Here is a 25,054-nt window from a genome sequence, read left to right on the forward strand (position 1 = left end):
CAGGAATTAACTATCCATTTGGAAGAACTGGAGAAAGAACAGCAAGCTAACCCCAAAGCAAGCAAAAGGAAAGAAATAACAAAGATTAGAGCACAAATAAATGAAATTGAAAACATGAAAACAATAGAGAATATCAATAAGGCCAGAAGTTGGTTCTATGAGAAAATCAATAAGATTGATGGGCCCTTAGCAAGATTGACAAAAAGAAGAAGAGAGAGGATGCAAATAAATAAGATCAGAAATGGAAGAGGAGACATAACTACTGACCTCACAGAAATAAAGGAGGTAATAACAGGATACTATGAACAACTTTACGCTAATAAATACAACAATTTAGAGGAAATGGACGGGTTCCTGGAAAGACATGAACAACCAACTTTGACTCAAGAAGACATAGATGACCTCAACAAACCAATCACAAGTAAAGAAATTGAATTAGTCATTCAAAAGCTTCCTAAAAAGAAAAGTCCAGGACCAGATGGCTTCACATGTGAATTCTACCAAACGTTCCAGAAAGAATTAGTACCAATTCTCTTCAAACTCTTCAAAAAAATCGAAGTGGAGGGAAAACTACCTAATTCATTCTATGAAGCCAACATCACCCTCATACCAAAACCAGGCAAAGATATTACAAAAAAAGAAAACTACAGACCAATCTCTCTACTGAATACAGATGCAAAAATCCTCAATAAAATTCTAGCAAATCGTATCCAACAGCACATTAAAAGAATTATACATCATGACCAAGTAGGATTCATCCCAGGTATGCAAGGATGGTTCAACATAAGAAAATCAATTAATGTAATACACCATATCAACAAATCAAAGCAGAAAAATCACATGATCATCTCAATTGATGCAGAGAAGGCATTCGACAAGATTCAACATCCTTTCCTGTTGAAAACACTTCAAAAGATAGGAATACAAGGGAACTTCCTTAAAATGATAGAGGGAATATATGAAAAACCCACAGCTAATATCATCCTCAATGGGGAAAAATTGAAAACTTTCCCCCTAAGATCAGGAACAAGACAAGGATGTCCACTATCACCACTATTATTCAACATTGTGTTGGAGGTTCTAGCCAGAGCAATTAGACAAGAAAAAGAAATACAAGGCATCAAAATTGGAAAGGAAGAAGTAAAACTATCACTGTTTGCAGACGATATGATACTATACGTCGAAAACCCGTAAAAATCCACAACAAAACTACTAGAGCTAATAAATGAGTACAGCAAAGTAGCAGGTTACAAGATCAACATTCAAAAATCTGTAGCATTTCTATACACTAGTAATGAACAAGCTGAGGGGGAAATCAAGAAACGAATCCCATTTACAATTGCAACTAAAAGAATAAAATACCTAGGAATAAATTTAACTAAAGAGACAAAAAACCTATATAAAGAAAACTACAAAAAACTGCTAAAAGAAATCACAGAAGACCTAAATAGATGGAAGGGCATACCGTGTTCATGGATTGGAAGACTAAATATAGTTAAGATGTCAATCCTACCTAAATTGATTTACAGATTCAATGCAATACCAATCAAAATCCCAACAACTTATTTTTCAGAAATAGAAAAACCAATAAGCAAATTTATCTGGAAGGGCAGGGTGCCCCGAATTGCTAAAAACATCTTGAGGAAAAAAAACGAAGCTGGAGGTCTCGCGCTGCCTGACTTTAAGGCATATTATGAAGCCACAGTGGTCAAAACAGCATGGTATTGGCATAAAGATAGATATATCGACCAATGGAATCGAATAGAGTGCTCAGATATAGACCCTCTCATCTATGGACATTTGATCTTTGATAAGGCAGTCAAGCCAACTCACCTGGGACAGAGCAGTCTCTTCAATAAATGGTGCCTAGAGAACTGGATATCCATATGCAAAAGAATGAAAGAAGACCCATCTCTCACACCCTATACAAAAGTTAACTCAAAATGGATCAAAGATCTAAACATTAGGTCTAAGACCATAAAACAGTTAGAGGAAAATGTTGGGAGATATCTTATGGATCTTACAACTGGAGGCGGTTTTATGGACCTTAAACCTAAAGCAAGAGCACTGAAGAAGGAAATAAATAAATGGGAACTCCTCAAAATTAAACACTTTTGTGCATCAAAGAACTTCATCAAGAAAGTAGAAAGACAGCCTTCACAATGGGAGACAATATTTGGAAATGATATATCAGATAAAGGTCTAGTATCCAGAATTTATAAAGAGATTGTTCATCTCAACAACAAAAAGACAGCCAACCCAATTACAAAATGGGAAAAAGACTTGAACAGACACCTCTCAGAAGAGGAAATACGGATGGCCAAGAGGCACATGAAGAGATGCTCAATGTCCCTGGCCATTAGAGAAATGCAAATCAAAACCACAATGAGATATCATCTCACACCCACCAGAATGGCCATTATCAACAAAACAGAAAATGACAAGTGCTGGAGAGGATGCGGAGAAAGAGGCACACTTATCCACTGTTGGTGGGAATGTCAAAGGGTGCAACCACTGTGGAAGGCAGTTTGGCGGTTCCTCAAAAAGCTGAATATAGAACTGCCATACGACCCAGCAATACCATTGCTAGGTATCTACTCAAAGGACTTAAGGGCAAAGACACAAACGGACATTTGCACACCAATGTTTATAGCAGCATTATTTACAATTGCAAAGAGATGGAAACAGCCAAAATCTCCATCAACAGAAGAGTGGCTAAACAAACTGTGGTATATACATACGATGGAATATTATGCAGCTTTAAGACAAGATAAACTTATGAACCATGTAATAACATGGATGGACCTAGAGAATATTATGCTGAGTGAATCCAGCCAAAAACTAAAGGACAAATACTGTATGGTCCCACTGATGTGAACGGACATTCGAGAATAAACTTGAAATATGTCATTGGTAACAGAGTTCAGCAGGAGTTAGAAACAGGGTAAGACAATGGGTAATTGAAGCTGAAGGGATACAGACTGTGCAACAGGACTAGATACAAAAACTCAAAAATGGACAGCACAATAATACCTAATTGTAAAGTAATCATGTTAAAACACTGAATGAAGCTGCATCTGAGCTATAGGTTTTTGTTTTGTTTTGTGTTGTTTTGTTTTGATTTTACTATTATTACTTTTATTTTTTTCTCTATATTAACATTCTATATCTTTTTCGGTTATGTTGCTAGTTCTTCTAAACCAATGCAAATGTACTAAGAAAGGATGATCATGCATCTATGTGATGATGTTAAGAATTAATGATTGCATGTGTAGAATGGTATGATCTCTAAATGTTGGGTTAATTTCTTTTTTTCCGTTAATTAAAAAAAAAAAAAAAAGAGAAGGGATAATTGGAGATGAAGGGATACAGACTGTACAACGGGACTGGATATAAAAACTCAGAAATGGACAGCACAATACTACCCAATTGTAATGCAATTATGTTAAAACACTGAATGAAGCTGCATGTGAGGTATAGGTTTTTTGTTTTTGTTTTTTTTTTCTTTCTATTATTGTTTTAATTCTTATTCTGTTGTCTTTTTATTTCTTTTTCTAAATCGATGCAAATGTACTAAGAAATGATGAATATGCAACTATGTGATGTTATTAAGAATTACTGATTGTACATGTAGATTGGAATGATTTCTAATTGTTTTGTTAATTCTTTTTTTAATTAATAAAAAAAAAAAAAGGCTTCCAGAAAAAAAAAAAAAAAATGCTACCACATTCAAGTCCAAGTCCTTTCCATATGGAAATGCTGGCACTGGCACTGCCCAGGTCATGTCATTTAGGATGGCTCATCCTTCAAGTTCAGGGTTGAAGCATATGACCCAGGCCCAACCAATCAATGCCCCAAATAAATACTCCCTGACCCCAGTGATTGGTCTGAAAATAACATATGACCCAAACCAGACTAATGAGAGCTCACCCAAGACTTTGGATGGAAGTGTGAGCAAGAGGAGCTATTCTGACCAGAGTTGCTTACTTGGTTATTTAGTGTCATTACCTAAGACCATGACTTTTGGGGTTTGGACGTGAATAGGAATCCCCTCTTCATCACTTACTTAGCCTCACTGAGATTTGGCTTCTTTATCTGTAAACTGGGGCAATAAAAACTTCTACCCTGTAAAGGGTAAAACAACCCGGTAAAAACAACCCTGTAAAGTGTTGTTAGGAGTTTTGTATGATATAATATGTGAAGCATTAAGTGTGCTGTGCCTCGTATGTATGTATCATTCCATTACGTTGAATGGCTATTATGATATTGCCCACACCCTAAGTTTGAGGTGCGGTGGGAGGTAATAAGCTGCCTCCATCTTGCTAAGCCTGTTAGTCCACAGCACTATTGCTCTTTCACCAATTTATTTTTTTAACGAGGAATCACCATATGGTGACTATATACCTGTGATTTTCTAGGGAACTTCTGATTTCAAGTATTCAATACTGTTGATGGAAAATGAGTTTCAGTTTCTGATCAAAGGAATATAGATCCTGTCCATATATGAGAGGATGGGCCTGGGCCATTGGTCGGGTATTTGCATTAAGCCATTCCAAGAGAAAGGGTTATTTGTGTTGGGTCCCCCTATGTCAGGGAGGACTCAAGTGACAGAAATTCTAACTCAAACTGGCTCAGGCAAAAGAGGAATTTATTAGTTGATGAATTACAAGGACAGTTCTGATTCACAAGGGTTGAGAGTCAGGGAGGTAGTGATTCCCTAAAGCAAAAGAGGGCCAACTGTTCCTATAAAGGGCCATAATGTATATATTTTAGGCTTTGCAGACTATTGGTGTCCACTGCACCCTGCTACTGTAGCACTAAAGCAGCCATAGACAATATGTAAAAGAATGAGTGTGGTTGTGTCCCAATAAAGCTTAATTGAAAAAAAAAAAAAACAGGTTGTAGGATGAATTTAGGCCATGTGCTCTGGCTTGCTTTGGAGGAAAATCAGTGTACCATTACCCAAAGTGAGGGGATTCCATGAAGGTGGACAAAATTAAAACATGCCCATTATAAACCCCAAACTGTCCTGGCAAGGTCTTCTTTTTTCTGTCCTTAAGCAAACAAAAAGAAATGAGGTCACAATCTGGGTTAGTCTATGTGGATAGAACAAAGAGATTCTTTACTCTTGTAGGTCAACCAGTATACCAGAAGTTCAAACTTAGAACGTTAAAGAAGGATATAGTGTATGCTGAGGAGTTATGTGGTGAAGTTTTACTTCTTTACATGCTGATTTCTTTTGTGTCCACCCTAATTTCTTAGGCAGACCGATGGACCCATGATTATCTATGAATCAAGTCTCTTGGATGTTCAATAACACAAGATAATGTATGAAGGACTACTCACTCTCCAGATGTGTCTCACTGTTGGTAATGACTGGTTTTTATTAACTGGAATCACAAGATGTCTTAGATGCAAATATGTGCTGAGCAGTGTCAGCAAAACATTAATCAGCCATCATAACCTCATGCTTTGGATTATCTCAGATAAAAATAAAACATTGATAAAGACATTCTAAAGATATTATGTTGACCAAACAGTAAATGGTTTGAGGAATTTTTTGTTGAGTACATGTAGAAAGTAGCCCTCTTTGAGTAAATCTGAGGGAGGACAAGGAAACTCGACAGATAAACTCTTTCAGACCAAGGCCATTTCAAAGGTGAGAGTCAGAGGATTTCTAAAAGGAATGATGGCAGAGCTGGCCAGTGAATCACAGCTTTTCTATCCTTGAGGTTTTGAGACTTACCCATCTCTGAAGCATCAGCTATGGCAAGAACTAATAATTGAATCTCTTCTCTTTGATAGCAAGAAATGAAGCACTGAAAGCACAAATTCTTATAGTGGGGCCATTGCAGTAGAATATTGGGAATCATGTGTAGATCCAACACTACTTATCTATGTCTCTCCTGGGATGATAATTCCGGACATGCAGCTACTGACTAATGTCCAGTATGAAGTCAGAGTGGATCCAGAACCTAAGGACCTAAGAACCTTCAGCTATGACATGTCACATCCCTGCACCAAGGGATGTCAAAGACAGTAGGATAAGCGTGTTGCATGTTGTCCTGTCATGACTGCTACCTACATTAACAGACCTGTTGGGAGAACCTGAGAGTCCAGAGGGTTGGGAATAAGGGACCATACATCTTCTGAGGGAACAGGCCAACTCTTTTGGTAAACTCTGTAGAACTCATCCTTAGTTGCCTGGGCAAGGCCAGAACCTTGGAGATTCAAGTCCAGTTGCCATTGCCCATAGGGGCAGCTCTGTTCTCAGTGACATCATGACATAAAGCTTAGTATTGGGCTGTCTTCAGTTGGGTGTTTCACTGAAAGAGTTCCTTCATTGTCTCAGGAAGTGGTCTATGTAGGCATTATCTTTGGTTGACTCTTGCGACCCCTTTAGGTACATAAGGTTTCCTTTTTATGGGTTTCTTTCTACTGTTATGGCATAGCCCTCAATACTTAAAATTGTGTCTTAGTAAAGTAAAAAATTAAGTAATCATTGTTTGTTTGGTAAGCAAAATATTTCCGCATAAGTCTTTTGGTAGTGAAGAGGTTGAGAAATCACTGGGGCGCAGCCTTGTTGGACTGTACTCATTTTATTCACATTTTGGTTCTGACTCTCAATCCTGGTATACTAAAATGGACATATTGCTTTTCTAAAATTCCTATTCAAGAATTCAGGTCATAATTTCAGATCCCACAGATTTTAGATTTGGTTCAGGAAGATCAAGAGGACTTATTTCATTCAATAAATATTTATTCAGGTTCTTCTATATGCCAGTGTTCTATAAACTAGAAACTTAACTTTGTAACCTCTTTTTTTATGCATTGGGTACAAATGCACAAAGACATATATGCATGAAGATGTTACCCACAGCATTATTTGTAATAACAAGTAATCGAAAATGACCCAAATATCTATTAATAGAAGATTGGATAATAGTTCACCCAAACAATAGAACTTTGAAATCATTAAAAAAGAAGAGATAGATCTTGTGTTATTATAAACATGTGTTATTATAAATGACGTTAAAGTGATAAGACAAAATTAAATTGTAAAATAAGCTGTATCCCCCTTTATTTTTTTTGCATACTCTCACAATCTGGAAGGATATATGAGAAATTGGTAAAAGTGGTTGTATCTTGGAAAGGAACAAGGATGGGGGATTTTATTGCATATGTCCTTAAAAAAAAACATCTTAAAGAATAAGGACCCTACTGTTTTATTAACTCTCTCCAGTGCATGGGATTTGGGGGAACATTTATTTCTCTAAGTCACACATTTCTGTAATGTTTGATTTTTTTTTTTAATGATCATATACTGCCTTCATAACAGAAAAAAAGTAGTTTGTACACTATTTGTAGGTCACATGAGGGGATAAGATGTTCATATATAAACTGGTAAAATATATTACACATTGAAGATTCTCAACCCAGTGCTGCTAAGAGCTTTCTCAGCCAGGAAGTCAGGTCTTTTAGCATTTTTAGCCTGGTACTGATACAGGTGGTACTGGCTATTGGTCCACTTTTTTTGACCAGAAATTTAAAACTTTTGGAAATTAAAGGCAAATAGCATTCATATTAACAAAGTTCTCTGGAAGTCTGTACTAGATTATATGGGTTTGAGAATTTTAGAAAATCTCCTATAACTGAGACGATTTTATTATGAAACTTTTACATACATCTCTTTGTAATCAAATTCCAACCATTTACATTAATATAAAATGTATTTACTGAACACTGAAAGAAAATAAAACTTCTTACAAGGTAGTAAGCCAAAAAAAGGAAATCTAGGGTATGAATTCAAGTTTAAAAACTTACTCTGCCTGGCACCATGGGATCAACAATTACATCCTGACCAAAAGGGGGAAAAGAAGTGTAACAAAGTATCAGTGGTAGAGAGAATTCAAATAGAGTCCAGAGGCTGCTCTGGAGGTTGCTCTTACCCAAGCTTCAGTTAGACCTTGCCACCTTTCATAACCTGCCAAACCCCGACCAGGACCATTCCAGCCAATCTTAAAGAGCACCTAGGGCAATATATAAGATTCCATAAGGGTTCCATGCACTAGAGTAACTTTCCAGAAATCTACAACCTCCAGATGGGCCCCTGGTCCAGCTAAGACCTGAAACCTAGAGGGCCCAGCTCTTCAGAACATCAGCTAGTTCCATTTCCCTACCCCATATTGGTGACAGACCCTTCCAACACGAAAAAGTTAGAACAGCCGTAGCCCAAACACCCCTAGAGAGAGGGGTGGAAAGATCAAAGTTGATGGTGGAGTTATACAGTGAAGATAGGATTTAAAAAATGAATATGAATGCTGAATCATTAAATTGATATCTCTTTTAGTCTCCAATATCTTAAAGCAGCTAGAAGTAAAGGTATTGTAACTCATGTCAAACTGTGAAATATGTGCTACAGCTAATTGTGGTGCTGTGCTTTGAAATTTATTGCTTTTTTGTATATATGTTAATTTTCACAAAAAAAGGAAAAAGTCAAATATAAAAAAAATATTCATTCCTTCTAGCCTCCTATATTCTGGAGATATAGTCATACAATGGAATCTTATTTAGCAATAAAAAGAAATGAGCTACCACCCACTTAATTGAATCTTAAATGCATATTCCTTAGTGAAAGAAGTCAGTCTGAAAGTATATATACCGTATGACTCTATATGGATCTGGAAAAGGCAAAACAGTAAAAAGTGATTGCAAGGGATTAGTGCGAGGTGGGGGGCAGGGGAGAGTTGAATAAGTAAACGGGATTTTTCTAGGATAAAATTATTCTGTATGATATTGTATAATTATGACACTAGGCACTTGTCAAATCCCATCGAACTTTATAGCACAGAATAAATCTTAATGTATGCAAATTTAAATAATCATTTAGGTGGTGAGGGGATGGAAATCCCAAGATGCAATGCAGAAAGCAACAAAACAATCTAGCTGAATTATGAACTTTGGAAATGGAGCCTGTAACTCGAAGAGCAAAAGAGATTATATATCACTGTATTCTAGTTTAAAGTTGTTTCTCATGGGGGTATGGCATATTAATAATTAAATAAATGGATGGTTGATAGTAGGAGCTAGGTTTCTCTATGTTGAGTGGAAGTTTACTTGATAACCAAAGGGAGGAGGCTAGAATGATCCGTATGGAAATGGATTACAGTTGGAGACATCAGTATTAATTCATGTTTAGCTAATAGAGGTATAGATCATTACATGCAGAAATTTTTATAGATATGTGTACATACACAGGTTAGCATACACATGAGAGGGCCCTAGAGTCTCAGTAGCAACAAATACATTCAGTGTCTAGATCTCAGTTTCTAATACCATTTTTCAATGAGAGAAACCTGGGTTCCTTGGAGAAATGGCTGCACCAAATTGAGCCACAAAATAAGTAAGATAATATTGGATTATAAGCCTAGAAAATTAATATCCGTGGTATATACTGATATAAATAATTGAATAAATCAATTAATGGGAGAGGAGAGAAATCTCCCAGGCAGGACGACTCCAAATATTGTATGTATACTCCACCCTCAAGAAGAGGAAGCACAACTCTCCTCAAGTGTAGGTTGTGCGTAGGGACGCCCTCCCAAAGAGTACAATACTGTTCTCTGAACTGTAACACTGAAAAGATAGATACTACCTCAGCCAGGTCATCAAGATCAACATCAACAGTGTTATAGCATGCTGATATTATGGTGTCCTTGATACAACATAATGAGTATGGCACTTTATCTCTGGGGTCTTCCTCCCAAAAGTCATAAACCCAGACTAATGAGAAAAACATCAGTAAAATCCCAATAGAGGGGCATTATACAAAATATCAAACCAGGTTTTCAAAAACAAGAAAGTCTCATAACTGTCATTGCCAAGAGGTGCCTAAGGAGATATGGAGACTAAATGTAATCCTGGATGAAAAAGGACTTTCATAAGTCTAAGAAAATCTGAATAAAGTATGGACTTCAGTTAATAATGAGACTTGTATCCAGAATGTATGAAAAACTCTCACAGCTGAACAACAAAAAAGCAAACAACCATTTCACATTCACTAGAATAGCTATTACTAAAAAACAAAACAAAACAGAAAATAAGTGGGTAAGGATGTGGAGAAATAAGAACCCTCTTATGCTGGTGGGAATGTAAAATTGTGGTCATTGTGAAAAAGTCTGGCAATTCCTCAGAAAGTTCAACATAGAACTACCATGTGACTCCGCTATTCCACTTCTAGGTATATATCCAAAAGAAAAGCAGGGACTTGGACAAATATTTGCACACCGATGTTCATACCAACATTATTCACAACTGCCAAAAGGTGGGGGCAACCCAAATGTCCATCAATAGAATGGATAAACGAACTGTGGCATATACGTATAATGGAATGTTATTCAGTTATGAAAAGGAATGACGTTGATACATGCTGTAACATGAACCTTTAAAACATCATATTGAATGAAATCAGAAACAAAAACCAAACACTATATACTCTCATATGAAATATTTAGAATATGTAAATTCAGTCAGAATTAGAATACAAGTTACCAGGGGCAGGGATGGAGTGGGATACTGAATAGGAAGCTAATGCTCAATTGGTACAGAGCAATTGGTACAACAGAGTAAACTACTGTAGTTAATGTTTCATCATTTGTACAGTGGTACCACACTAATGCAAAATGTTAATTTTTTCTGCAAATCTACAAGTGTTCTAATAAAAAAAGACCACCCAATTAATATATGGGCAAAGGATTTGAAGACATTCCTCATAAATGGCTAACAAGCACATGAAAAGATATCTTTAGTTATCTTTAGTCACTAGAGAAACACAAATCAAAACCATAATGTGATACCACTTCTCACTCACTAGGATGGCTACAAGTGTTGGTAGGAATTTGGAAAAACCGAAACCCTCATACACTGCTGGTGGAAAGGTAAAATGGTAAAGATGCTTTGGAAAAGTTTGATAGTTCTTTAAAAGGCTCAACAGTTACTATGACTCAGCAATTCACTCCAAGAGAATTGAAAACACGCCCATTAAAAAACTTCACACAAATGTTTATAGCAGCATTATTCATAATAACCCCCAAATGGGGAACATCTACATGTTCAACAACCAATGAATAGGTAAGCAAAATGCAATATATCCCCACAGTGGAATATGAGGCAATAAACATGAAGCACTGACACACAGTACAGCATGGATAAACCTTGAAAACATGCTGAATAAAAGCTTAGGAAAAAAAAGTTATTATTCCACTCATATGAAATGTCTCAAATAGGCAAATCCTTCAGAACAAATTAGACTGTATCAGGGGCTGGGGAATGACTTTTTGAGGTGTGATGAAAATGTTCGTGATTAGTGGTGATGGTTGCTCAACTGTAGATTTACTAAAAAAAACCCACTGAATTTATATGCTTTAAAGGGTGAATTTTATGGCATATGAATTACATCTCAATAAAACTTATTTAAAAAATTCTCTGTGCTGGTGACTATATGCTTATTTCCTAGACAGGTACTCCAGAAAGTACAGCAAGTAGACCGAGTGCAATAATAGATCTCAATCAGTTTTTCCCTTCTAAAAGGTGTTCTCTAATATAGTCAAAAAAAACCTGGGTGGAGGATTTGAAAGAAAGACTACACTGAACAATGCTGTTTTATAAATCTTTATTGGAAGGGCTACAAACTTTATATTGTGACTGCATTTCTTACTCAATAGTGGTTGTGGGGAAGTAACTTGGATACAAAACTACTATGCTGTTGAATTTTGCCCAGGCTGGTTGTGAAATAATTTTTGTACAATGGAGGTAGTGGATAGGGCAATAATTTAAACCTCACAGGCCTTGATTAGTGTCAGGACACTTTTTTTTTCATTCAGGTTCTAGCAGACCTAGAAATAAAGTACAATTACTATATTTAGGCTCAGGGATGGCATAATACAATTTAAAATTTTAGTTTTCAGTTTTCCCCTTTACAATGTAAAATGTGCAGCTGACTTCTCTCAAATAAGTGTGTTCTAAAAATATCTACTTGGGAGTGAAAAGAAGGTAAGAATTAGAAGACGGAAAGAAGAGGAACATAACATTCTTTTCATAGTAGTTTTAACTGTTTTTCACACCAGCCTAAGGAGCCTTACTTTTCTAAAACATTAGTAACCATCACTGCTTCCCCCAATTACAGATATTCAACTTAACGGACAAAGAACATCTTAAAACGTTCTATGCAAACATGGTTCTACTCTTGATTCAGTGTTATCTTATTTTTTAAAGGGGGGAGAGCGGGATACAGAGGCCTAAGTAGGCCTGGCCCCAATGCTTGGATTGTAACTTAGGCCTTACATAACTTAGATGTCCTTGGCTGATGGGTGCTCTAAAAAGCATCAATTGAAGCCAATAAAATGCCTGTTTCTACCAATATATCAAACTTTCCTTTGTCTTTTAAAACTATAAAATGAGCATATGCCTGAGGCAAAAGCTTCAGGCCAATGGGTTTTCAAAGGCTGGCTGTTCAAGAAACTAGAACTAAGTATAGATTCTCCAGTTTAAGGATATGTTTAACAGTTCAAAATCTATTCTTCCTTCTAAAAATTTGACACAAAGAATAATATACACCAACTGCCTTTTATTATTGAGTTTCAGAAACCTTTCACAAGATGGTAAAAAAAAAAAAGAAAAAGAAAAAGAAAAAAACAAAAATTTTTTACAACCACAGCTAATGTAATTTTTCCATTGTTCCCAGTCAGCTCCAAACCCATTGTGTGCAAAGCCCATTTTCCATGCATCTAAATGATAGATACAGGCTATGAAATTCTTTATTCTATTTGTAGCAGCTTATGCAGGTGCAGCCAAACACAAAGCTTCAAGACAAATTGTACACAAATTTTACAACGAGGGATTTGAATTTAAAATATGAAACATAAAAATTACACAAACTGATAAAAATCAAGCACAGATACCAGGACTGAAACTTATAACCCATGTGTAAAGGGAATTTTGTTTCCTTTCAAGTGCTTTATTCTGCTACAGAACAGTCAAAATGAAGATGTAAAGCTTTGTGGTTAGTTTAAATTATACACTCTGTAGATACTATACCAATTTTAAAAGTTACACATAGACCAACAGATGTCCACCAGTCCATCTGGATTGATCAGATACTCCAGCTGAATCGCTGAAAACAAACCAGGCAAACGTGGAAAGAAAATCCACCTGTGTACTTGCTGCAGCTGTTACTGATGGGCACACTGCACTCCAGGTCCGTGGTGGCTGCTGCTTTCCTCATCAGAGCTATCATTGTAGGCTTCACGCCTCTGACCACCTCCTGAGCCCCGAGTGCTATCAAATTCCTGAAGCTCTACCTCCTCTGTATCTCCAATGACATTAGGAACTTCCGGCCTAGACGGCAGAAGATCTTCTAGCTCCTTCAGTAAAACAAATGAAAATCACATTAGTTGTAAGATTATTTTCATCAACTTCCCTTTTGCTATAATCTAAGTGGTATGTTTCTTTGGTAGTTAAAATGGGAAAGTTACTGTTTTTTTTTTTCCCCAGAGGCCACAAAGTGATGTCCCTAAGGCTAAATCTGAACACCATTTGCACAACCCATCTCTTACTTAAACATACAGACAAAACGGAATTGGTTGGCAAAATTTAAACATTGGGAAATTTCACATTAAAATAAAGGTATCTAGTCTTTAAAACAAAACACATCAGACATTCCTTTTTGCATCATAGGGAATCCCAATCCTCCCAGCGAGCCCATTTTACTCCTTGACTGCTACCTATTTGATAATGTGAGCATTTACACTGCAACCCTCATTTTACAACCCTCACCAGACAACCCGTCAATCATGCAAGGATTTAAAAAGTAAAAGTTGAAATTGTGTGATGTAATCCCAGCACCAAATCCAAGGTGTGAAAGAAAATTATTAAACTTTTTAATTAAGTCTTTATAATCATTTATAGTTGCATAAATTTAGAGAACACTCACAGAAAGCTTGTCTGGGTTGATCCAGTTGTTTTCAGGAAACTGCACATCAAACTTGATGTAAAGATCACCTTTTTCAAAAGGATTCCGATACTGTGGCATTCCTTCACCTCGAACTACACGAACACATCCTATCATTTAAGTAAGTAAAAGGGATACTATTAAGAACTTCATAAACAAAAAGAATTCAGTAATGTTCTTTTGAGGGTCACCCACAATAAAAAAAATCATAAATTGTAAAAGAACACCACAGAAATCTGGCTCAGAAAAATTAACTTCGTTAAAAACAAGATTACCTGGTTCAATTACTTTGCCAGGTGGGTATTTCACCACAATCTGACGGCCATCAAGGTGCTTAAAAGTGAACTGAAATCCACATAGAGCTTCAACAAGTCCTATCTTATATGTCATGTGCAAATCATTCCCATCTCTCTGGAAAACCTAATGGATAAAAGGACACAAGGAATACATTAAAAAAAAAATCCCTTTCCAAGCCCCGAATTAATTCTAACCATTCACTGCAAAAGCCAACTGCCACTATCCTAATTCCCCAAGTTCATGTTAGGAAAGCTAGCTATTGCGAGGAATATGCTAGAAACTTCTGTAAGGAAAGCACTGGAACTGAGTAAACAATTGGCTCAAAGAACTGACAGAGCTGAGGCTCCAATAAGAACATCAGATACACTCAGTAATTATGGCCCACGAGGGTCTGTCTGTGGATGAGGCTTACCTGGTCTGCTCCCCAGACATGATTCTAACAGGGGAAGGGAAAGGTACAAATTCAACCTGTAATGCTCAGCCAGTCAAGTCAAGGAGCTCAATTCTATGCTTCATACATGTACAAATAAAAGTTTCTTCTCATATAAAATTTAAAACTTGTTTAGATAAATGTAAATTAAATGCAACAAATGCTAAAGTTGGCTTATTAAATATTACATTTTAAGTCTACAGACTAGGTGATTCAAAAGTTATTGAATAAGGGCAATGAATGCTTCTGAACTTTCTATGTGTGGGAAAGTCATCAAATTTCACACATATCCAACTTGCAATTTTTGTTTTTTAAAATGTACAAACATCTATACCTAACTTTTAAATTAAAAATGAAGCAAAACTGCGGAGAAAGTTATCTAGATTTTATCAATGTCTCTCTTTTAAAGAACAGTTGCCAGTTCATTTAGAAAAAAGAGGATTATCTTAAAGGTGGTTTTTTTTTTTTGTTTGTTTTTTTACCAAAAAGTTTAGCCATAAAAGAAAGTTCAACTGAAACCAGTACCTTGACTAAGTAGGTCTCAGTGTGTTCCTGGACAAGCAGCCTTGCAGCACCAGGAAACTTGTTAGGAATACACATTCTTGGGCCCCACCATGGACATAATGCACCAGAAACTCTGGAGGTGGACCAGCAATGGTGGTTTAATGAGTCCTCCAGGTGATTTTAATGTAACCTAAAGTTTGAAGACCACCTTTACTATAATTTTTTTATTGTAGGTGATTCTTGATAGAATATTATTTTTCACAAGGAATGAAAACATTACAATCAATGAGATTTCTTTAGTGCTGGACTCCTCAATGCTTTTAAAATGCTTATGTATATCCAAAGTCTAAATCAGAGATGTTCCTTTACTGTTTGGTCCCCTCACAGATTTGCGGTTTATGAATCAAACTCAGGTGTATCCCATTTCAAATACTGACAAGAGAGGGCAAGAGTCTAAGAACCCAGAGAGGTAGATGCATTATCTAGTTAAGTCAAGCAACACCACATAATGTGGTTCTGTGAAACTAGCCTACTAAAAAGTAACAGGGTAAGAAGATAAATACATACGATACAGCACTCTAAAAGCTGAATGCTTTTTTTTTTTTTTTATTATTTTTTGTTTGTTTGTTTGTTTTTTACATGGGCTGGGGCCGGGAATCGAACCGGGGTCCTCCGGCATGGCAGGCAAGCACTCTTGCCCGCTGAGCCACCGCGGCCCGCCCAGCTGAGCCACCGCGGCCCGCCCTGAATGCTTTTTTGAACAGAAGATTTATAAATGTTTGAGTCTGCTTCACATATAGTTTCCATCCTAATCTCACTGTGGCCTCATAATTCCTTCAGCCCAAGCGCTGGGGTGAAAAAAAATGCCAAAACCAAATTACAAGCTATTTTATGAACAAACAGCTAGCTCCATGTTCTAGTTTAAAGTATTCCAGTTTTCTTCAAAAGATTCATGATATTTTCAGTGGTACAGATGAAACAAGATGCCTAAACCTCATCTCTGGCCCCAGTTTACTTTACTGGTCATGACAGAAAACTAAGAAGGAACCAACTTCGACCTCTTACTACATAAATCTCCATTCTAATCTTTAACATCTTCTAATTTCTACTTCAGACAACCAGTTACATCTGCTTTCTATTGGAAACTAGATGCAATTCTGTTGCTGCCAACAATTCTAAGCCATAACTTGTTTCCAAAAGCCTTCCTACAGCCTTGAGAAAGAAAAGCTTATTTGTTGTCTTATTTGATTTTACAATGATCTTTCAAGGGAGATCTATCTTTGTTTTTGATAAGCAAACCAAAGCCCAGGGAGGCTACAGCTAGTAAATGGAGTCAGAATGTAAGTCAGAATGTGATCTCTCCACTTTAAAAATCCCAATTTAATTATCTAGCAACATTAAAGACCCAAAGAAAAAGTAAAAAAAAAAAAAAAAAGATGTTTAGAAGGACTGCATTATCTAGTTAGGTCAAGCTATACCAGATAATATGGCTCCTCAATATATTCACTGATTTATGCAAGTTCACTTGCATATCATTAGAATGACATGCCAATCCCACCCTCCCATCACCCCCCCCCCCCCCGCCCCCAATCAATCTCTACCCTCCTCCAAGTAAGCACTCCTTCTTAACTTCCTCACCAACTTCTGGCTGCTGCACTGCAGATACTATTTGAGAAATGCCCCAAAGTGTTCCTATGATTACTACTCAGTAACAGATTAAATACAGATTACAATACAGCTTAGCCCATACCCAAGTAGCTCTTCAATTATTTGGTGATTTTTCTTTCTGCCTCTCAGAATGCCTTCTTTGGTGCTGTGCACAGCAGGCAAGAATGAACAAAAGAGGAAGTAGCTAAAATAGGGAACTTGTAAGAGTTACAAATATTTCAACCTATGAGACCCTTAAGACAGAATTTGAGTAACTACTCTTATGTCTGAGCAATCAGAGACCCTTGCCACAACGTGAAGATTTGGCAATATTCATGAAGAGCCAAGATATGCAGTAATTTATAGCTTTGCTGAGCATGAAATCTGACTAGTATATTCTGAAAGGTTAGTGTAGGAGGAGCAAGTCACCACCTAGTGAGGGAATCCAGCCAAATTCCCAGAGCTACATGCAACATGGCTTTGTTGTTTTCTGTTGGATTCTTGATGTGATTTTAAAAAGTTATGTGACCATCAAGTAGAAGAGAAATTTCTACTGTAAAGTGAAAAGGCAGTTAACCTGTGATTGTAAAGGCCTTAAGAGGAACTTTTGATAAAATGTAATTAGGTATGAAACCAGAATCCCAGTCAAAAGTTTCCAAATTCAAGAATTTGGGGGATCGCTGAGAGGGTGTTTCATTAATAATTCAATAAATTCTTTATGACTAAAGATCTAGTATATGCCACTACACAGTGGAAAAATATAGGCACAATAGTATAACTGAAATAACATCTACTAGATTTCACTGTTAGACAAATTCATCCTGCATTGCACACAGCAAATAAAATACATAGTCAATCAGAAAGAACGCTTTCTTTCAAGGATACCCAATATATAAAACAAATCAACAGAATAGTTCAGGACAGGGCTGCCCATTCACCACTAAGGGGGCTCCATAGTGTAAAGTAAGTTGCCTTAGATTGCCTGCTCCAAAGTCCTTATTTTAATAAAAAAGGAACTGGAGGGCCAGACACACAGGATTACTTAAAGTCACAGTGCTAGACCAGTGGGAACTAAAACTGATTCCTTCCTCTACTTACAGCACTTTGACTAAATCTGCCTTGTTGGGTCACTGCAGACAATTCTTACAAACTCAATCGTGATCCTTTCACTTCACTGAATGTTCACTGTTGCTCCACGGAATCCCAAAAGATCAACCCAAATCTGGCAAGCAAGAATCATTTTTTAATTTAAACAAAGAAACAAAAAGGAAATTACCTCATGTTCTTTCTCTTGTAGCAAAAGAACAATGTCTCCTGGTTCCACTCCTGGGGCTTGATCTGCTTCCCCAGTAAATGTAATTCTCTGTCCATGTTTCATACCTTTGTCGACGTGGACTTCAAGAATTTTGACTTCTTTAATCACTTTCTTTCCCTCACATTTTTTACAGCGGTCCTTTTCATTAATTACCTCACCTGGAAAGAGAGGTCAAATTTCCAGCACTCTTAAGATCACTCTTGATAATACCCTTATTATTATTATTTTTACTTCTTTTAATATCTACCTAAATTTCTGTTTAAAGTGTCATGCTGAAAAATAAAAGTTCACATCTCACTGCAGGTTATTCAATTTACTCTATTTCAGAGTGTAACGTATATTAAACAATATTTTTTGGCTCCTAATTCTATTTCCTAAAGCTAAAACAAGTCTAAGGGTGAAGGAAATGAAATGCTAGACCTTTTAACAAATGCTTTTCCAGTAACAGCTTTTTTTTTTTAAAGTCCTAGTTTCATATAAGTTTAACAATACACAGAAACAACCTGAGTAAAATTTTAAATATCCTTTATGACTCAGTATTAAATTATATAACTGGTACTAAATTTTATTTATTTCACAGAATAAACCCTAAACCCTGCTCAAGTGTCCTACTATTCATCTCCCTTTTATTTAGATACAATTATCACTCAGAATTTCCAAAATTAATTAGCAAGGGCTCAATTGTAGCTTGCAATAAGTATCTCCAAATCATGTTTAGGACAGCAGAACTTCTTTCCTCTTCTTTGTATTCTTCTGAAGCATTTGATTAGTGGTATAATAAAATAAAAATGAAAACATAGGATCAGTTTCTAATGTCTACTTTGGCATATTTTCATGGTTTAAATGACTTTCAGGGTTTCTAGAACAGTACCTTTATAAAGCATGTTCTGCAAATAGCCAGTTTCTTAAAATGGTAATATGAGGTACACAGAAAAATATTTCAGTTAACTTTTGTTCTTGGGACATATTTTTGCCCACCTGTTTATACACCATCTATGGCTATAAGGGCACTAAAAGGGCAGAGGTGAGTACCTGTGACAGCATATGACCCACAAAGCCTAAAATATTTCCTTCTGTGTAAAGAGCTTCAGTCCTAATATGCGATCCTCAAAAGCTAACTAAAGTTTACCATGAAACCCCCACTAATCAGAATGATAACAATTTTGTCTCCCTCTTTATTCAAATCTAACCTTTTAAATACAAAGGGGTAAAAAAAAAAATAAAAATAAATACAAAGGGGTAAATAATCACCTTGCCCATCTTTGTGGAACTAAAAGACTAACTTTTTATTGCATATAATGCAAATCTACTGTAGTCATTGGGCCTCTGCATAATGGAATAATTATTTCCACAGTTTAGAACATTCTTTATCTTTTCTTTACTACAGTGAATACAGGTACACTGAAAAAATTGTATTCCTCTCCAATTTCTGCACTTCTAATCTATTCTGACATAAGAGCAGGATACTGGCACGCATACCTTCTCCATTACAATCAGAGCACACAGACTGCATCTGCTGCACCATGCCTGGAGCCAGCTGTCTGATCATGATGCGTACACCTCGGCCCCGACAAGCACTACACTTCTGAACAGCTCCAGACTTTCCACCTTGGCTAAAGCAAGTGAAAGCATATGTTAGATTTTTGCCCACAGACTATTGTAATAAGTTACAAATAGGAATCACACTTTCCACTTCATCTTCAACGCCTAAGGATTAATATTTAAATTGATTTTCAGAGGTATCAGAAAATATTCCATGTTGGGTAGTCAGTTTTAAATCATAAATAATTTTTGCCTGGAACAGACTTTCAATGTGCCACTGAAAGAACAGATGAAATTTATTGTGTAAGCCAGAACACACACTTACCCATTGCATGCACTACAGAGTACGTTCTTGCTAAGTTGTAGTTTGGTTGTCTTGCCATTATACAGATCTTCTAAAGATACTCTGTGGGGGGGGGGGGGACACACATCAGGTTCAATAAAATTTTGCCAAGTTCTCTTAAACACAAGATATAAATGACAGCTGATATAGCCAATTACAGTATGACCTCCTAAAACAAAGAATTTAAAAACACCTCACATTAAACTGACTCAACTAATCGAGGCATTATTTTGTGGCTCAAAATTAGCAAAGATTTTTGGCTATAGACAGTAAACATGGTGCGCAAAACCAGACCCTACAACACTTAATACTGCATATGTCTCAAAAACAGGCCTGATCTAGTTTGTCAGAAAGGAGGGAATAAATAGGTTTTCAATGGGTTCTATAACAACTTTTTTGAGGTTGTTAAGAATCCAATGAATCATAAGCAAAACTGTATCTATGAACAGCTTTTACAAAATTTCCCATGGGATCTCCAAACCAAAACCCGTTGAGTAAAAAGCCTACTGAAAATTCATGACTGATAAAACATAACTCACCTCTATTTATACATCGTATATTAAAATTACAGAACCAGTTTCATTGCAAACCAACTTCAACATTTCTCTCTACATATCAAAAATCTCAACTTTCTCAAAATTATTATCATAAGCTAAGACTTTTACACATTCTAAGCAGTGTAAGAATAACATGTTTATGGGCAAAACATTACCACAATACTTCCAAATAATGGCATACCTACAGCTTAACCTTAAACAAAAGCACTTGGTTCCATCTATCTTTTAAACTCTTTGTAAGAACCTTTAATCATTTAAAGAAAAAACAGGTACAGCAGATTTTTCTATATAGTAAATTAGTCAGTATGCAAAACCACAAAATAAGAGGCCAGGAAAAAAAGTCATTTCAACAGACATGGCCAGGGAAGGAAAAATGCAGGTAAGGGTCTGGGGCAAAGCAGGAATCAAACTGTCATGGTCCCTCTACAAGGCAATTTAGTAATATTCATCAGCCTCAAAACACTTGATGCCTGCTTCAATGCCAAACTTCAAATGTTTATTTAAATTATTTCATATTATCTAGTTTACACATTTGAGTAAATTAGAGGGAGTCATGCAGAATCTGTTAGATTCTCATCCTTTAATTTGTTTGCATTTTGAAAGAATTTGCCCTCAGAAATAAATTATTTGGATACCATATCAGGAGTTACATGCAATGTGGGTTAGTTCTTTCATGCTTTTGCTTGATATAAGAATAAGAATGCTCTAGAAAAAAAATAGGACTAAAAGAGTACTTGCTATTTATGGCTCTCAAGTTCACCATTTAAAAATTTTCTTACCTTATACAGTAAATATAGTTTTAGTCCTGCTGTTTTCTTTTAACTTTAATTTAAAATTTCCTGTTATTACAAACATTTCATATGTGTGATTTTGTGTGGTTTTATAATATTCCATTTCATGGTTTATTTAATCATTCACCTTTTGTGTAGGGTGTTACCAGGTTTTTGCTGTAATATTGTTGCTGTGATAATCTTTCTACACAGCATTATCTCTCCTTGACATGGATTCTCAAGCAGGCATCAAGTATTTTGAGGCTGATGAATATTACTAAATTGCCTTGTAGAGGGACCATGACAGTTTGATTCCTGCTTTGCCAGACCCTTACCTGCATTTTCCCTTCCCTGGCCATGACTGTTGAAATGGTTTTTTTTCCTGGCCTCAAGATGCAAACAAATTTAAGGATGGGACTCTAACAGATTCTGCATGACTCCCTCTAATTTACTCAAATGTATAAACTAGAGAATATGAAATACTTTAAATAAACATTTGAACTTTGGTCTCTGGCATTTACTAGTAAAACCGTTTTTTGATTATGAAAAAATCAATAGGGGAAAAAACACCTCACAAATTTTGCAAAGCGAAATAGCTATCTTCATATTGTAGGCTTGTAAGTTCACAGTATAAGAACAAGCTTAGATACCATTCTGGAAGCCAACAAGTTCCACAAAAACCAATTTAGGAGAGTTCACACTGAGGATTAAGTAACGAGTGACTTTAACATGTCAACAAACTAACCAGTCTCTTCTTTTCTAAGTTAACTAAAAAATAACTTGAGGATTGAAGTACTTCATAGAAAATAGTCTTCACACTTGGAAATTTAAATGCAACAAGCAGCTTCAGAACCATATAACAGAACCATCATTCTACTTGGTGAAAAACAATAGTCTTTCAAGATTGGTAACAAAATACAAATACCAAGTTGATCAAATTCAATTTAGTCATCTGAGACAATAAGGCAAAATATTTTTTCCTTCTGATGAAGGATACAATATTCTAAAAATTTTTTCTCTTCTACTAAGAATTACCATTTCAAAAAGGTACTTAATATTTTTGAAAAAAAAAATATTCACTTGAGTGGATGCATCATGTCTTCTCCTCTTCTTCTGCCATTTCGACTTCTACTCTGATTGCCCATGAAGCCGAACAGTCCCCCACCAAAAATATGAGAGAAAATATCATCCATGCCACCACCTCCGCCGCTACCTTCCCGAAGACCTTGCTCTCCATATCTGTCATATAACTCACGCTTCTCAGGATTTGAGAGTACTTCATATGCAAAACTTATTTCTTTGAACTATAAAGAAAAAGTAAGAATGAAGACAAATGATTTTTCAAATAGAAGCGGGGGGGGGGGGGGGGCGAAGGCTACAGGAATCCAAGAGTCAATTTCCCAAGGTAATACTTAATTCTAATAAAAGCTACAAGATACCTTTGGTTTGATTCTGATTCTATTTACCACCTCTACTGCTGTGAATGTTAGTATTCTCATTCCAAACCCAGAATACTCATAACATAAAAATTGCATTCTGGGGGGAGGGGGGGATATAGATGGATTTTCCCCACAACATTCCTTAAGTTTAAAACTAAAACCCCAGGGGGACAAGTTCTTAAATCTCTTAACTTACTTTGTCTCCAGCATTTGGATTCTTATCAGGATGATATTCCTTGGCCAACTTTCTGTATGCCTTCAAGAAAGGATTAAAAAAAGTTATATAAAATGACTGGTTTAAAGATTTGTAACTACTAACTTAACCACTTTTGTGAGAAGCAAGTTTTTTCCATTATCCAAAATTTTCTCAAGTCATAATCTTGCAAAAAATTCTTCTATTCATTGGAATTATTGCTTGGTACTTTCCACATCAACACTGTTTACTCACTAATATAATATAACAAAGGAGGGGGTGGTTACACTTGAAAGGAAGTTCTACTTAAGGGTCAGATACAATGAACCAACACCACAGATAAAAACAAAATACTGAAACATTATTTCCTATCTTCACTCTCATCAAATACTTTTGATGGTCCTAAACAATACCAAGATCGCAATAAATTAGACAGAAAGCTTTGCAGCCTGTAAACATTATAACAACCTTAAGAATCTGGACTTATGGTTGCTCCCTTCCCTCTAATTGTAACATCACGAAGAAGCTTAGAGAAACTCCTTAAGCAGTCCTTCCGTGCTTTATTCGCACATGCTGAATAACAGGGGTCTACAGGGACCTCGGTTTTTAGGTGGACATGCTCTCAACCAGGTGACTGGGAATATACAGCACTTAAAAGTCTTCCAGACACATGAATTATATAATGCAGACTAGCATTTCCGGTAAGGTAACAGGAAGTCATTTTATTCTCAACTGAACCAATCCCACTGTCTAAGGAGAATTCTCATTTTCCTCATTCTACAAATCCGGATATCCTAAGCTCCAAGAGGATGCTGTGGGGCTTAATTAAATACCTCGAGTGCTTTGAAATCCTATGGTGAAAGATCTCGCAGCACTGCAAAGGGCGATAATAAGGCCTTATATTTATTTTTAGTCAGCGTACACTCAGGTGTTTGGCCCGTACCCAAAGCTCATTCCAGAAGCGGGCTCGACCCATTTAGATTACCTGCCCACGGAACAATGCACCCCTACACAGACCCACGCTAACTCCGAGTCAATGGGCGAGGGACAGAGAGGGAGGCGCTCCTGCGACCGGCACCGCGGCCGCCACAGCTCCCCGGAAACCGGCGTCCGGCGGGGGCGGCCTCCACCTCCCGCCGCTCTGTCCCGCGAGCCCTAGGCCCTGCCTGATGTGCGGCGAGGGCAACTTCTCTCCCGGGGCCGGGTTGCGCTGGGTGCCTCGATCCAACCTGTTTTCCCAGGGTAGTGACCTCAGCGTGGGGAGCGCCTGGCCTCCGACGCCCGCCGGGACAGGGAGGATGGAAGGGTTTGCATCGTGTTTGCGCGCAGGGGTGGGTTTTATTCGCTGCATCTGCGGGCGGGCGGGGCCGGCGGCCCAAGGTCAGCCGAGGCCGGGAGCGCCCGGTCCGCGCCGGGAGCGCCCGGTCCGCGCCGGGAGCGCCCGGTCCGCGCCGCGCCCGCTTTGTCGCTACCACCCTCCGCCCGGGCCCGCTCGCGGCCGGCCCCGCAGCGCGGCCCGGATATCCCGGCTGCACAGGCCCCGTGTCCCACACCCGCCAGCCCGCTCCCGCTACCTTCTTGAGCTCGTTCTCGCTGGCGCCAGGCGGGACGCCCAGGATGTCGTAGAGCTTCGTGTCGGCCACGTTCGCCATGGCGGCCGGCCGGGCAGCGCGCAGGAAAGAAGACGGCGGAGCGCACCGAGAGAAGCCGGGGCCAAGAGCGGTAGCGGCGCAGGCCGAGGGAGACAGCGAGGGGGAAGCAGGGGCGGTGCCGAACTTTGACCCGGCGCACGGCGTGCCGTGACGTTGCCGCGCAAAGCCCGCCCCGAAAAAGAGGGCAGTGGCTGTTGGTGTTGGTTTGGCGATGCGGAGGGGTCCGGTTCGCTAGTTTTTGCATAGGGTCGCTGGCGCAAGGCGGGTTCCAACGGAGAAAATTGGGATGGATTCCGTACGCCGCTTCCAGGAATTCGACCCACTCTGAAAGGCATTCGTGGCGGTGCCGCGTGTTTA

The 25,054-nt window shown here is 37.7% G+C and overlaps 1 protein-coding gene across 1 annotated transcript; it reads right to left on the bottom strand.

The window, feature by feature from the left end:
- Nucleotides 1–11,656: 11,656 nt before the first annotated feature.
- DNAJA2 (DnaJ heat shock protein family (Hsp40) member A2) lies at nt 11,657–24,817 on the bottom strand. Its single transcript, XM_077132325.1, has 9 exons — nt 24,620–24,817; nt 23,049–23,108; nt 22,494–22,717; nt 20,069–20,149; nt 19,681–19,814; nt 18,163–18,359; nt 14,284–14,428; nt 13,991–14,118; nt 11,657–13,421 (listed from the first exon to the last, which is right to left on the bottom strand). Exons 1-9 carry the CDS (start codon nt 24,695–24,697, stop codon nt 13,230–13,232), a joined length of 1,239 nt encoding a protein of 412 aa, XP_076988440.1. The 5' UTR covers nt 24,698–24,817; the 3' UTR covers nt 11,657–13,229.
- Between the last annotated feature and the right edge of the window lie 237 nt (nt 24,818–25,054).

Source organism: Tamandua tetradactyla, chromosome 16 (assembly GCF_023851605.1).
Source record: "Tamandua tetradactyla isolate mTamTet1 chromosome 16, mTamTet1.pri, whole genome shotgun sequence".
In the NCBI taxonomy this organism is placed as follows: Eukaryota; Metazoa; Chordata; class Mammalia; order Pilosa; family Myrmecophagidae; genus Tamandua; species Tamandua tetradactyla.

Coding starts and splice junctions, on each gene's coding strand:
- DNAJA2 (XM_077132325.1), bottom strand. CDS start 24,697: ATGGCGAACGTGGCCGACACGAAGCTCTACGACATCCTGGGCGTCCCG. Junction 23,109..24,619: donor GCGAGAACGAGCTCAAGAAG/GTAGCGGGAGCG, acceptor CCTTTCTTGAAG/GCATACAGAAAGTTGGCCAA. Junction 14,429..18,162: donor TACAAGAGAAAGAACATGAG/GTAATTTCCTTT, acceptor TTTATCCATTAG/GTTTTCCAGAGAGATGGGAA.